Source organism: Dipodomys spectabilis, unplaced genomic scaffold (genome assembly GCF_019054845.1).
Source record: "Dipodomys spectabilis isolate Male_0828 unplaced genomic scaffold, ASM1905484v1 ptg000342l, whole genome shotgun sequence".
NCBI classification, from domain to species: Eukaryota; Metazoa; Chordata; class Mammalia; order Rodentia; family Heteromyidae; genus Dipodomys; species Dipodomys spectabilis.
The window spans coordinates 293,188-307,235 of record NW_024871019.1 but is presented as its reverse complement, the minus strand read 5'-3'; the positions used below and the strand labels follow the sequence as shown (position 1 = coordinate 307,235).

The 14,048-nt window shown below is 42.8% G+C and overlaps 1 protein-coding gene across 1 annotated transcript in view; it reads right to left on the bottom strand.

Moving 5' to 3' along the window:
- Atr (ATR serine/threonine kinase) overlaps nucleotides 1–13,828 on the bottom strand; it is a 68,473-nt gene extending 54,645 nt beyond the window's left edge. Inside the window, exons 1-13 of the mRNA XM_042665710.1 lie at nucleotides 13,712–13,828; nucleotides 12,481–12,572; nucleotides 10,547–10,696; nucleotides 9,000–9,877; nucleotides 7,889–8,055; nucleotides 6,416–6,607; nucleotides 5,892–6,079; nucleotides 4,420–4,572; nucleotides 3,008–3,200; nucleotides 2,252–2,514; nucleotides 1,397–1,587; nucleotides 1,070–1,170; nucleotides 618–789 (exon numbers count right to left, since the gene is read on the bottom strand). Coding sequence (XP_042521644.1) covers nucleotides 618–789; nucleotides 1,070–1,170; nucleotides 1,397–1,587; nucleotides 2,252–2,514; nucleotides 3,008–3,200; nucleotides 4,420–4,572; nucleotides 5,892–6,079; nucleotides 6,416–6,607; nucleotides 7,889–8,055; nucleotides 9,000–9,877; nucleotides 10,547–10,696; nucleotides 12,481–12,572; nucleotides 13,712–13,770 — 2,799 coding nt within the window. The 5' untranslated portion in view covers nucleotides 13,771–13,828. The remainder of the gene's footprint in view (nucleotides 1–617; nucleotides 790–1,069; nucleotides 1,171–1,396; nucleotides 1,588–2,251; nucleotides 2,515–3,007; nucleotides 3,201–4,419; nucleotides 4,573–5,891; nucleotides 6,080–6,415; nucleotides 6,608–7,888; nucleotides 8,056–8,999; nucleotides 9,878–10,546; nucleotides 10,697–12,480; nucleotides 12,573–13,711) is intronic.
- Between the last annotated feature and the right edge of the window lie 220 nt (nucleotides 13,829–14,048).

Here is a 14,048-nt window from a genome sequence, read left to right as displayed (position 1 = left end):
CATTTCACTGGGCACCGGTGACTCACGCCTATAATCCTAGCTACTCAGGAGGCTTAGATCTGAGGACGGTGGTTCAAAGCCAGCCCGGGCAGGAAACTCCTTGAGACTCATCTCCAATAAACCACTACAAAACCAGAAGCAGTGTGGCTCAAGCGGTAAAGTGCTCGCCTTGAGCTGAAGAACCGAGGGACAGCACCCAGGCCCAGAGTTCAAGCCCCATATCTGACAAAAAAAAAAAAAAGAGAAAGAAAGAAAGAAAGAAAGAAAGAAAGAAAAGGCATCTCACTGAACATGGAAGATAGTGTAGTGATTCAAGGTACTCTTACAAGAATTTCCAACTCTTATTTTTGTACTACATCTTCAGGCCAATATGCTAAAATATAAAACTTCAGCTCCTTTAAAATAGATATATAACTTGAAAAATAGTCAAAATAAAATATGCATATATGGCTTTTTTGGTTTTGCCTGTCTCTTTTTACACAGCATTGCCTGGCATGGTCTCAAACCCAACTAGTTGGGATGAGGAGTAAGACACTGCCTAGCTTTTTTTCTTTCTCTTTGTAAAACTCATGTGAAGACTGCTATTGCCTGTAACAAAGATGAATGCTGACTCTCACCTGACAGATGGGCTTCTTATACTGATTGAAAAAATTTTGTAGCTTAACACTTTTAGCTGCAACAAGAGCTCGAATTTCTGTGTATGCTGCTCCAGAGACCGATGCTGACTTAGATAACAAACAGTGCAACAAGTGTAAGAGTGCAAAAGGTACTAGATCTCCTTTCGCTGCTCTAAAAAAAGAAAAAGAAAATGACATATTAAACATACCACTGTTTCAGACGAATGCAAATCTACAAATGTACACACGCTAGATCTCATGTTTTCTCTAAAATGTCTATTTTGCTTTCTTTTTTTCTTGTTTTTTCTTGGAGTACAGAGTGCAGGGCCTCTAGCTAGGCAGGCGTCCGCCAGTGAGCTGTACACCAGCCCTCATCATTTCTAGTACTAGGCAAAGGAAAGAAGACAGAGACAAAATCTAGGTAAGAGAGATTGCGAATGTTGCTAATATACCTTCCGATGTCGCCTGTTGTAAGGATCAAGGTATCCTTCAGTTCGTTATTGCGTGAGATTTGGGCGTGTGTATATGCGTCCTTCATTCTTAAGACAAAAAGCTAAACAAGAAAATTAAGTGGTTAAAGAAAATCGAGAGCCAGGTTTATGAACACTATTCAAAATAAACATGACCAGGACTCCTGTATAAAAATGATCAGGGCTCTTGTATAAAAATGATCAGGATTCCTGTATAAAAATGACCAGGCCCCTCTACAGATGGGGAACCTCATGGCTTTCCCTTCACTTTCAAAACAATTTGAAACATTAAGAAATTAAATAATCAACCTCTTTTATAAATCCATCTTCAGAGTTCAGGGATTCCAGTATGTGCTTAATGTTTCCACTAAACGCCACTCGAACATTCTTGTCTGGATCCTCCATTAAGTTTAAAAAGGCCCCGAGAACCACTTTTACATCTGTTTCATCTTCCTGAAAATCAAGGTGCTTACAAAGATGATGCAAATTGTCTATGAAAGCTAGAGGGCAAGAAGATACATTATTTAATTTCACCTATTACACAACAAGGTTGTGCAATAAAAATATTGTCAGTAATGTGCTACAAATAATCCCAAGTTATCTTGTCAACACTTAATACTTAAGTATATACAGCACAGAGTTGCAGGAGATTAAAATAGAACTAATACGGGGAGGTAGGGAGGGAAGGGATGGTAGGGGAAAAACAAAGGAGGAAGTAACAATGCTTGATAGGAAAAGTACTAATTGCCTTACTCATGTAACTGGTAACCCCTCAGTATGGTATTTTTATAATAAAAAAAACATAAAAAAAAGAAAACAGAATTCAAATTTCTTTAATTTTTTTCTATGATATTAAAAAAAATGTGCTTGAAAAGGTTTTAAAATATTCGTTAGAGCCAGGTACTACTGGTGGCTCACCAGCCACTCAGGAGGCTGAAATCTGAATATCATGGTCTGAAGCCAGCCTGGGCAGGAAAGTCCATGAGACTCTTGTTTTCAATTGAACAAGAGAAAGTGGAGCTGTGGCTCAAGTGGACAGCACCAGCCTTGAGTGAAATAAGCTAAATGCGAGTGGAAGACCCTGAGTTCAAGCCCCAGAACTGACAAAAGATAATAAAATTCCACAAAATAAAATGAAATATGAAGGCAGTCACAATGGCTCACCAAGTTTTACAGGACTAGGTGTTTGCTTTTTCAAGAGGAATAGGACTGGCTTGCAAATGGAAGCCTTCAGCTGGAAAGAAGAACACTTCATCTGAGACATAGCTTTCACATTCTTGCAGAAGAGGCCCACAGGGCCGTGCCCAATGTCAGGTTCCACTAAAGAATTGCTCAGATCGAACATGCCATGGAGAGTACAGACAAGCTGACCAAGTATGGAAGCAAATTCTTTCTTCACCATGTCAGAATCGTCCTTGACTTTATCTCTGGGAGATAAAAGACAATGTATTTCACTTCTTAATATATGGAATAGATTTACTTAAAATACAAAAAGACACCTGGGTGCCAGTGGCTCAAGCCTGTAATCCCAGCTACTCTGGAGGCTGAGATCTGAAGATCATGGTTGGAATCCAGCTCAGGCAGGAAAGTCTATGAGACTCTTATCTCCAATTAACCATCAGAAAACTGGAAGCGCTACTGTGGCTAAAGTGGTAGATAGCTAGCCTTAAACTGAAGAGCTGAGGGACTGCATCCAGGCCCAGAGTTCAAGCAAGACCCACAACCGACCCACTGCTCCCCACCAAAAAAGAAGACAAAAATATAGGAAAGATAAAGGTTAGTAGGAAAACAAATTCCAACATGAGGAAAAACAATCTTTGCTTTGTATTTTCAGCAATAGATGTAATTTGCATAGACGGTTAAAGAATTACTATGTTCTAGAACAGAGTGATATATTCACATGAAAATATTCATACATACAAAAGCATCTGGGGAACTGTGTCACAGGAACTTGGCTGTTGCAACAAGATAAAAAATCCATTCACACAACTGGCGCGGATGGCTTCCTGGGAGCTCTGCAGGGCCCAGCTGTAAACCGCTGTTCTCCAATCCAGGAATATTCTTCTTGGAAACAGAGTCAAAAGAAACACACATCGTGACAGTGCTGGAAGTGCTTCAAAACAAAAAAAGAGAGATAAAGAAGTGAATTAAACTAGATTTCTAACAGTGTTAAAATTGACTTATAGAAATACACATGCACGTGTGTTACATAACATATTCTGTGCTACATAACACAGAATATCTAAGTTAAATCTTATCAGAAAACAAATCAGGAACCTTGACAGACAGAAAATAACAGCACAGTTCTCTCTATAAAGTTTTCTTCTTTGGTGTATTCGGCAGTCCTGTGTTGTGAACTCAAGCCCTGGGCTTGCCACTTTACCACCTAAGCCCCATCCTCTGCCATGTTTTGCTCTAGTTACTTCTGAGAGGGTCTTAGATATGTCTTATTACAGCAATCCACCTGCCTCTACCCTCCACATGGCTAGGGCTGCAGATATGCAACTGCCATGCTCAGCTTGTCGGTTGAGATAGTCTCATTACCTTTTTGCCCAAACTTACCTTCAGCTTCAACCTTCCTGCTCCCTGCACATCTGGAGTTTAGACAGGCTCCATTCTGGCCCAGCCTAAATAGTAAATACTTTCAATACTAACAGTGTCATGTATAGGTGAGGAGGTGGAACGGGCGCAGTCTCCTATTCTCTAGACGGGTGTGTGAATGGGCACACCTTTGGAGGATAATACAGCCTAACACAATGAATGTGTAAACCTTGTAACTCAGGACCCTACTTCTGGTAGTGACCTTAATGACCTCAAACTTCAATGAGCATAGGAATCTCCGGATCCTGTTAAAATGCAGATTCTCACTACTTTGTTTTGTGTGTGTTCTTCAAATATTTCACAAGTTTCTTAAAAACAAAGATACTCAAGGGTATATCTCAACCTTGAGGGTATTGTTTTATTACTTTCCATACAACTCTTTCTTGAATTATTGAAAATACCTTTCCTCCTTGTTACTGAAAAAAAGTATAAGTAAGCATTAGAAATTCCACATAGGGCTGGGAAGGTGGCTCAGTGGTAGAGCGCTTGCCTTGCATGCATGAGGCCCTGGGTTTGATTCCTCAGCACCACATATACAGGAAAAAAAAGCCGGAAGTGGCGCTGTGGCTCAAGTGGTGGAGTGCTAGCCTTGAACTGAAGAGCTGAGGGACAGTGCCCAGGCCCAGAGGTCAGGCCCACGACTGGACCCCCCCCCCAAAAAAAAACAAAAACAAAAAAAGAAATTCCACATAACAGAAATGCATTAAAACAACAATTTTGGGATCTCTTACAGTAGCTGCCTGAAACCCTCTGGCTTAGTCTCAGAAGAGGAGAGGCAAATGCAGGAAGTTTCGAAGGGTCATCATCAGAGAGGGAAGAAAGCCACGGGAGTGAGAGCATTCCACACAAATCTTCCAGAATCTCATCTTCAAATGAACGTTTTACTGCAGAAACACACAACAGGACATCTGTTACATCTATTGCTTAATCATATGAATGGCATTTTAATGGACATCAAGTACAGGTGGCTGTGTGGCTCCAAGAGAGAGAGACAGAGAGAGAGAGAGAGAGAGAGAGAGAGAGAGAGAGAGAGAGAGAGAGAGAGTGTGTGTGTGTACTGGAGATTATATTTAGGGCCTCAAGATTTTGTCTTTTCACCTGAGGCCAACACATTCCCACTTGAGCCACACGTCCACTTCTGGCTATTTGGTGGTTAATTAGAAATAATCTCACGGACTTTCTGACTGGCTGGCTTTGAACTAAGCTCCTCAGATCTCAGTCTTCTGAGTATCTAGGATTACTGCCTGAGCTACCAGTGCCTGGTATGGGGGTTGTTAATTTAAGGGGTCATAAATAATGTTGTTGTATGCAGTTCTGGAGATTGAACCCAGGGCTTTGCTCAAGTGAAGCAAGCACTCTGCCACTGAGCTACAATTCTGGTCTCATGAGCCAAAGAAACTAAATGTGACTTAAAAATACGCAGCTATGCACTTGTTAGGAAAAAGACTGCGGCACTCTTCAGCTTCTCAAATCAAAACACTTCAAAGTTATGCGGAAATTATTACTGACTGAAGAATAATGACTTATAGCAATGTGAAACTCAGAAATTGCTGACTAGCCAGGTACTACTAGTGGCTCACACCTGTAATCCTAGCTACTCAGGAGGCTGAGATCTGAGGATCATGTTTCAAAGTCAACCTAGGGAAGCAAAGAACCAGAGACTCTTTCTTATCTCCAGTTAACCATCAGAAAATCAGAAGTGAAACTGTGGCTCAAAGTGATAGAGTACTAGCCTTGAGCAAAAGAAGCTCAGGGACAGTATCTAGGCCCTGAGTTCAAGCTCCACATTAACAACAAAAAATAAATCACTGACAAGCTCAATCAACATCAAGGAAAAACTACTCATTACTAACATTTCTGTACTTAGTATATTAAAAAAAAATTTTTTTTGCCAGTCCTGGGCTTGAACTCAAGGCCTAGGCACTGTCCCTGAGCATCTCTGTGCTCAAGGCTAGCACTCTACGACTTGAGCCACAGAACCACTTCCGGCCTCGTGTGTGTGTGTGTGTGTGTGTGTGTGTGTGTGTGTGTGTGTGTGTGTGTGTGTGTGTGTGTGTGTGTGTGTGTGTGTGTGTGTGTGTGTGTGTGTGTTACTGAGGGCTTCATCATACTAGGTAAGCACTTAACCACTAATCCACATTCCCAGCCCCAAACAGCATATTTCTACGCTGCCATAAATTATTCTGTCTTACAGCTTACTCACTTTGTATATAAATCAAAGCATCATAAATTTTCACCACTTTATCAATGACCACCTCCAATTCAGACTTCTGAACAGATTCTAACAAACTCCTAGAGCTCTTTAGCACTTTCGAGTAAAAATCCAAAGGCATCCAAGTCATGGCCATTGGAGAATTCTTCTTGCTTCCGTCTTGGCAGTTGAAGTCATGGCTGCAGTGAATACATTTTTTAAGACATTAGGATGAAAATGAGTCTTGTTTAAGTTAAACGCAATTATTACAATAAAGCCAATTTAATGAAAATATGCAAATCAACTGTCATTATTTTCTCTTTATGTTGGCTTCCATCACTCTTCTGATTTGAGAATGGATTTGGCTGTAAAGATTAGTAAGCTTACTACTTAGCTCAGTGGCCAGCATTTAATAGACACTCAGCAAGAGATGAAACTGATCTACTTCATTCAAAGTATGTGTTCTAAGTCACAGAAATTGAGCAAATAATCAAGACTCCTGAAAGCCCACCAAGAAAACACAAGAAGGTGTTTACCACTCCATGTATTCTGATGAACGGTGCACAGTGCACAGAGCAGCCAGCTGTAAGACAACAGTGAGTCCTTCTAAAGTCTCGGTTATGTGATTCTTTGCAAGATTACATTCAAGGGAAGCCTGAAGAGCCTCAGCTTTGTGTTTCAGTGTACTCCAGAGCAGGCTTTTTTCACTCATATCCATGTGATCCAGGCTAGAATTAATTATAACCAAGTAGAATGATATTACTATTCAATATAAATTTGGATATATTCAATTAAATATACAATTCAATATAAATTATTTCAATATAATTTAAAGCTCAGTAGTAGAGTACTTTTTTATTTTAAATTTTTATTTTTTGTTCTAGTCTTGGCGCTTAGACTCAGGGCCTGGATGCTGTCCCTGAGCCAGCTCAAGGCTAGTGCTCTACCACTTGAGTCAGAGCTCTGCTTCCAGCTTTTTTTGGTAATTGGAGATAAGAGTCTCCTGGGGGCTAGGAAGGTGGCTCAGTGGTAGAGTGCTTGCCTTGCATGCATGAGGCCCTGGGTTCGATTCCTCAGCACCACATAAGCAAAAAGAAAAAAGCCGGAAGTGGCGTTGTGGCTCAAGTGGTAGAGTGCTTGCCTTGAGCTGAAGAGCTGAGGGACAGCACCCAGGCCCAGAGTTCAGGCCTCACGACCGGACCCAAAAAAAAAAAAAAAAAGAGTCTCCTGTACTTTCTTGCCCAAATTGGATTCAAACCATGATTCTCAGATCTCAGCCTCCTGAGTAGCTGGCGCCTGGCTAGTGTATGTTTAGTACATGTAAGATCCTGCTATCAAAAAAAAAAGTGGGTATATGTACATACACACATATACAAATATTCATAAATATACTATATACATATACTTAAAACAAGAACTATAATGAAATATAAACTTCTATCTATACTAAGATAGATTTAAGCAACAATTAAAACAGTGTTCAGCCTGGCTCAAATATGACAATTCTTTGGCTACATTATAGAATCATTGATTTGTTAACATTTGAAAAACTCCTCCTTGACGGCTAAATATAGTTACTGTGAATTTTTCACATATTTAATTTAGTTTTTAATATACTTGAAATATCACTGAAACTATATTTAGCCATGAAATGTTTTGAACTAGAATAAACCAAAAGAATCATTAAAAATATTTTAAGCATTCCGCTGTCCGCTTAGAAAAAAATTCCTTGTTATTTAAATTGGTTTCTGAAAGGACTGAATGGAGCATAAACCCGGGGTAGGCACAGTGGCTCATGCCAGTAACCCTAGCTGCTCACAAGGCTGAGATTTGAGGATCGAGGTTCAAAGCCCCCCAAAAACTGTAAGTGGAGCTGTAGTTCAAGTGGTGGAGCACCAGCTTTGAACAAAAAAGCAAAGGGAAAGCTAGCAGGCCAAGTTTGTGTGCACACGTATGCACGCGCACACACACACACATACACACACAGACACACGTGAACGAAGTCCTACTCTTTGGATTGCTCTGATTCTCTTTGGGACGAGATGGAGGAACTGTGCCTGCGCCTTTTGGGAGAGATCTCATCACTGGTGCTGCTGCCATCTTCCTGTTTAGTCCAGCATGGACTCGCCTCCACACTCTCCATTTTCAGGGCAGCATAAAGTGGACCCAACAAGTACTGAGAAAACAAAATGATTGCACAATCTTTATGAATGCCTCAGGTACTAGTGACATGTTCTCTATAACATAGAGCCATAGGCAAACCAGCCTCCAACTTCATCTGTACTGTGTCAATACAGTCTTACAAGGAGGAAGACAAATCCTCTCAACTGTTTTTCCCTCTCTCAAAATACTACAAAGAAAAAAACTCTGAAAGGGAATTAGTAACTTCTTTCACATCTCAAGTGCAGCAACACAGTTAAACTAAGATTTTTTTTTTTCAGTTGTGGGGCTTGAATTCTGGACTTGGGCGCTGTCCCTCAGCTCTTCAGCTCAAGGCAAGCACTCTACCACTAGAGCCACAGTGCCACTTCCGGTTTTCTAGTGGTTTATTGGAGATAAGAGTCTCACGGACTTTCCTGCCTGGGCTGCTTTGAACCAAGATCCTCAGATCTCAGCCTCCTGAGTAGCTAGGATTATAGGAGTGATACACTGCTGCCTGGCAGTTAAACTAAGATGTTTAAACCTCCATGTTTCAGTTACTATCAGCCAGAATATTTCAGTTTACATCCGTAGCTACCATGTCCAATGAGAAAGGGCATGGTATGGTATGAGGAATTACAGGTTTTCTTAACGTGATTGATTCTAATCAGAGTAATCAAAATTTCTGAATTTAAGCTCCTTTTTAATGAACAATGCAACTAACACATTTAGGCCTCACAAATTCTATTTGAAAGCATTCTAGTCTACTAACAATCCATCAACAATGGAACAAACAAGCCTTCTGAATGAATTCTTCTGAAGTCAAAGTACAAGTCTATACCAGGGGTCATGACTAGGTAATAAAAACCATAGACGTATTATTAAAGATGTATTGTTTTTCTCATTGCTACAACTTGAACATAAACAGAAAATTTACCTGTGCAAAACGTATCCTTAGCCAGTAACTTGGCAACCACTCACCTCTTCATCTACTTGAGCCCCGAGAATGTCCACAAGAGCTCTGCAGATGTTCCTCACATAGGCCTTCCTGACTTGGAGAGCCGATTCATACCCAGCAGGCACAAAGGTCAGGAAATACTGCAGTAAATGACACAGGGCCCCCTTTAGCAGATCAGACTTGAGCCGCATAAGCACGCCACTCTCAAACATGATGCAGAGTTTCTCCAGCAGCATATTTAAATAGACTGGCTCAATATTTCCATACGCGTCTGCTTCAAAGGGGAATAGTGTTTTGATCAGCTTTGACAGCGGCTCTTCGTACAGTTGCAATTGGTCAGTGGCCATTTCTGCAAGGTCTTTTAATAATTCCAAAAGTGACTTAAAAAACATGCTGGCTGGCTGGATAGGTAGTCCTCCGAGCTCAAAGAGTTCAGTTAAAAGGGTGATTGCTAAGGACTTCACTTTTGGACTACCGTACTCCAGGAGAACACACCCTATGCGCCAAAGTAAGAGTTCTTGCCGTCTAAAAAACACATTTGCAACAATGCGAATGAGAACCATTAATAAAGTGACTTCAATAAATTCTAAATTTTGCATGCTCATGAGCTGCAACGGAGCTGCTTGTAAATAACCCATGTGTTCATCTAACTGGCTAAAAAATCTATAGATGACCACTGGCCACTCTTTTATATCTCCAGCCGCATTTCTTTGGTGGAGGTGAATAAAATCTTCGAAAACAAGTAATAATTCCTTTGTGAGGACCCCGAAAATTGTAGGATTCTTGCTTTTAAAAAGAAATAAGAGCGAGCAGATAACTTCACTAATTTTCTTGTGTAAGACGTGACAGGATGGAGCTGCTGTAATCCGTAAAAGTCTTGTGATGATCCAGTTACTGAATTCTTTAAAACAAGCAAACAAACAAACAAAAAACACAGTAAATAAACAAGTTTCTCAGAAGCGTTCATTCTAAATGCATGATGACTCTGTGTGGGTACACACACACACACACACACACACACACACACACACACACACACACACACACACACACACACACACACACACACACACACACACACACACACACACACACACCCTCAGGGTCTGGGTGCTGTTTCTTAACATTTTCACTTGAGGCTAGCACTCTGCTACTTGAGCCACAGCTCAACTTCTGTGTTATTTGATGGTTAATTAGAAATAAGAGTCTCAAAGACTTTCCTGCCCTGGCTGGCTTCAAACTATGCTCCTCAAATCTCAAACCTCCTGAGTAGTTAGGATTACAATCATGAGCCACTGGTGCCCAACTAGATGACAGACTGATATGAACGTCATTAACAATATATTGTAATTTTTGACAAAATGGAAATACATTATAGTAGTTGAGCATCTCGGGAAAGGTCCAAGCCTTCCATCCACTACTTGGATGAGCTCTGCATTTCTCTGTGCTTCTGTAAGTTCGCCTAGGAAAGGAGCGTGACCGTTTCCATGTGACAAGCTAAGAAGGGCAGGGCGGGCAGGCAGGTTCCCATGCAGCCTGCATATGAACGCACGAATGGCGCGCCTCTTACCAACACAGCTGCCTTTGGCCTCGCTTTGGTCCTGGCCTCCATCCACATTGACAAACATAAGCGGGGAGGACTTCATGATATGCTGGATGAAATCAAGCAGCATCACAGAGGTGGGCTGAGAGTCTGTCTTCTTTATGAGTTCTAGGGCAACTAAAAGAAGAAAATAAAAGATTTGTTGTAAAGACGTCTCACAAATTACACAGTAGGCATTTTATTAGAAAAGTAGACTGGAATAATCAGATTACATTCAAGTTGGGTGCCAGTGACTCACACCTATCACCCTAGCTACTCAAGAGGCTGAGATATGAGGATCGTGGTTCAAAACCAGCCCAGGCAAGAAAGTCCGTGACACTCTTATCTCCAATTAACTATCAAAAAGCTGGAAATGGAGCTGTGGCTCAAAGTGGTAGAGTGCTGGCCATGAGCACAAATGCTCAGGAACACTGCCCAGGCCCTGTGTTCAAGTCCCAGGACTAGCACAAAAAAAAAAAAAAGAAAAAGAAGAATTATTACATCTAGCACAATGCTCATGGTAACATGGTAGGGTTAAATACAGTAAGTTAAATTAACTCATTTATCATTCATCCTGCTCAGCAAACATGAACTATAGGCCTATAATATGTTACATACTATGCTGAAATCTGAAGACTTAAAAATTCTCTTAATTATCAGGTAGGTGGCTCATGCCTGTAATTCTAGCTATTCAGGAGCCTGAGATCTGAGGATCATGGTTGGAAACCAGCTCAGGCAGGGAAGTCCGTAAGACTCTTATCTCAACAACCTGCTCAGAAAAAGCCAGAAGTGGCACTGTGGTTCAAGTGGTACAGGTCAGCCTTGAGCACAAAGAAGCTGAGGGACAGTGCCCAGCCCCTGAGTTCAAGCCACAGAACTGGCAAAAAAAAAAAAAAAACAAACCCTCATAATCTTGTGAAGGTGACAAACTAATAATGCTAACACAGTACAGGTACTGTACTTATCTAGAATAAGCATAAGGAGATGCTATGAAGGAATTCTTAGATGAAGAAGATTTAGCTAAGCAGAGGGGAAGGCAGGTAATGTAACAAGAGTACCATATGAAAACACATCAACATGCATAGTTCTTTGGTGTAACTTAGCAATTTCAACTTTACTCTTTAAAAAAAGAAGGGCTAGCTGGGGGCCGGGGGCTCATGCCTATAATCCTAGCTATTCAGGAGACTGAGCTCTAAGGATTCCTGTTTGAATCCTGCCAGGACAGAAAGGCCCATGAGACTATAATCTCTAAGGAAGCATCAAATAAAACAGAAATGGAACTGTGGCTCAAGTGGTAGGTAGAGCGCTAACTTTGAGCAAAAAAATCTTAGGGTCAGAACCTTGGCCTTGAGTTCAAGCTCCAGGACTGGCACCAAGAAAAATAAAGGCTAAGTGGTTATAAATCATGTGTTTTAGGACCAAATTTGGAATGAAAATGATAAATCCTGAGTCAAATGTCACTCTATACTAGCAACGTAGATGACAGATGGGATACCTTCTTGCCATGATGATGATGCTTATCTTTCAGATGATCACAAATAGGCAAAGAGTTGATAACCCACAGCTCTGTCTGCTTAAAAAGGCAGCAACCCTCAAGAGCTTGGGGTGGCATCTGTTGTGCGTGGTTCACTTGCACAACATAAGGCCACATGATCAGACTTAGTCAAATTTGCTTTCTGTGCAATACACAAGATGAAAGAATTCATAGCAAGCAATTATGCAAATCCATGCTACTAATTAGGCTAACAGAATAATTTTAAAAGTCTAAACCACAGCAATAAGCAATACTCAACAACTTGTAATTACCCCATGTATCAACTCTATAACAAAATGTTTGGGGAAAGAAACATTAGTATAATGTTGCACATACGGAAAAGGAAACCATCTAATTTGTTGAGTTCATATAGACACTGGTTTCTTACCAACATTTACATCTGTAAGTATTCGGTCGATGAATTGACAAAGGATTTGTCTTGGCTTCTGCACCACTGTATTATACTCCTCTGGAGTGGCACTGAAACACAAATAAAAAGGTTTTGGTTGTTGTTGTTTTTTTGCCAGTCCTGGGGCTTGAACTCAGGGCCTGGGCACTGTCCCTGAGCTTCTTCTTGCTCAAGGCTAGCGCTCTACCACTTGAGCCACAGCACCACTTCTGGCTTTTTCTGTTCATATGGTACTGAGGAATCCAACCCAGGGCTTCATGCATACTAGGCCAGCACTCTACAACTAAACCACATTCCCCGCCCATAAATAGTTTTTAATCCTTAAAAGAACTTGTACCATCATTTGGGGGAAAAAAAAGCAAAAATAAATAAATCTTTACAATGAACTAAGACCTACACAGCGATCAGAACCATCCTTGCTTGAAAAGCAGGAACTGTGATTTCTCCCTCCAAGGGGCGATTTCACGAAAGTCAGTCCCTGAACAGAGTGACCCTAAAGAATAGACTGTCTCCTACATAAGGAATGAGGGTGTGTGTGTGTGTTATTTTTGTTTTATAGTGCCAGTCCTGGGGCTTGAACTCACGGCCCGGAAGCTGTCTCTGAGCTTTTGTGCCCAAGCCTGGCGCTCTACCAATTGAGACATAGGAATGAGTCTTACAGACCTTCCTGCCCTGGCTGGGTTTGAACCTGTGATCCTCAGAGCTCAGCCTCCTGAGTAGCTGGGATTACAAGGCGTGAACTACGGGTCCATGGCTTTAGAAAGAGGTTTTGGGGAAGCAGAAAAGTGACCAGAAAGGGGTGGGCGAGGGAGGGAGAGAGGGAAGGAGGGTGAGGGAGAGGGAAAGAAGAGAGTTAGGAAAGGGAAGAGAGGAGAGCGGGGAGAGGGGGACAGGAGGGAAGGGAGGGAGGAAGAAATGGGGGGGCCCCTCCGGGGCCGGAAGGTAAAGTGCGGCCTGGAAGCCCCGCCCCCAGGCGGAAGCCCCGCCCCGATGACGTCACGCCCCGCCCCCTCCCCGCCCCCCCCCTCCCCGCAATGGTTCCCACCAACGGTCCCACAACGGTCCACCAACCGCCGAGGCCCCGTGCCGCCGCCGCCCGACCGGGACGCTCCCAGCCCGGACCCGGAGCCGAGTCTCCCCCGGGCCGCCGGCTAGGTGAGCGGGGCCCGCAGCGTCAGCCGGGCCCGGGGAGGGAGGACCGCGGCCCTACCTGCCCAGCTCCCGCAGGGCGGGAATCATGGACGCCAGCTCCAGGCCATGCTCGCCCATGTTGAGGCCGCGCGGCTCTCGGCCACCACACCGCCGCAGGTTCCCGGTCTCCGCTGAGGGGAGGCGAGGGCAAAAAAGCCCGGCAGCCTACGGCGACCCGCAGGGCCCAAAGCTCCTCCCGGATGTGGCTGCTGGTGCGGCGGGTCGCGCGCTCATACTTTCCGGCTTAGGACCCTGGGGAAAGCCTGGAGCGCGCGGGGGGCTGGGGGGCGGGGCCGGCGTGTGACAGGGCGTGGCCAGGGCGGATCGGGGGCGGTGAATGGACGTGGCCTGTGGGG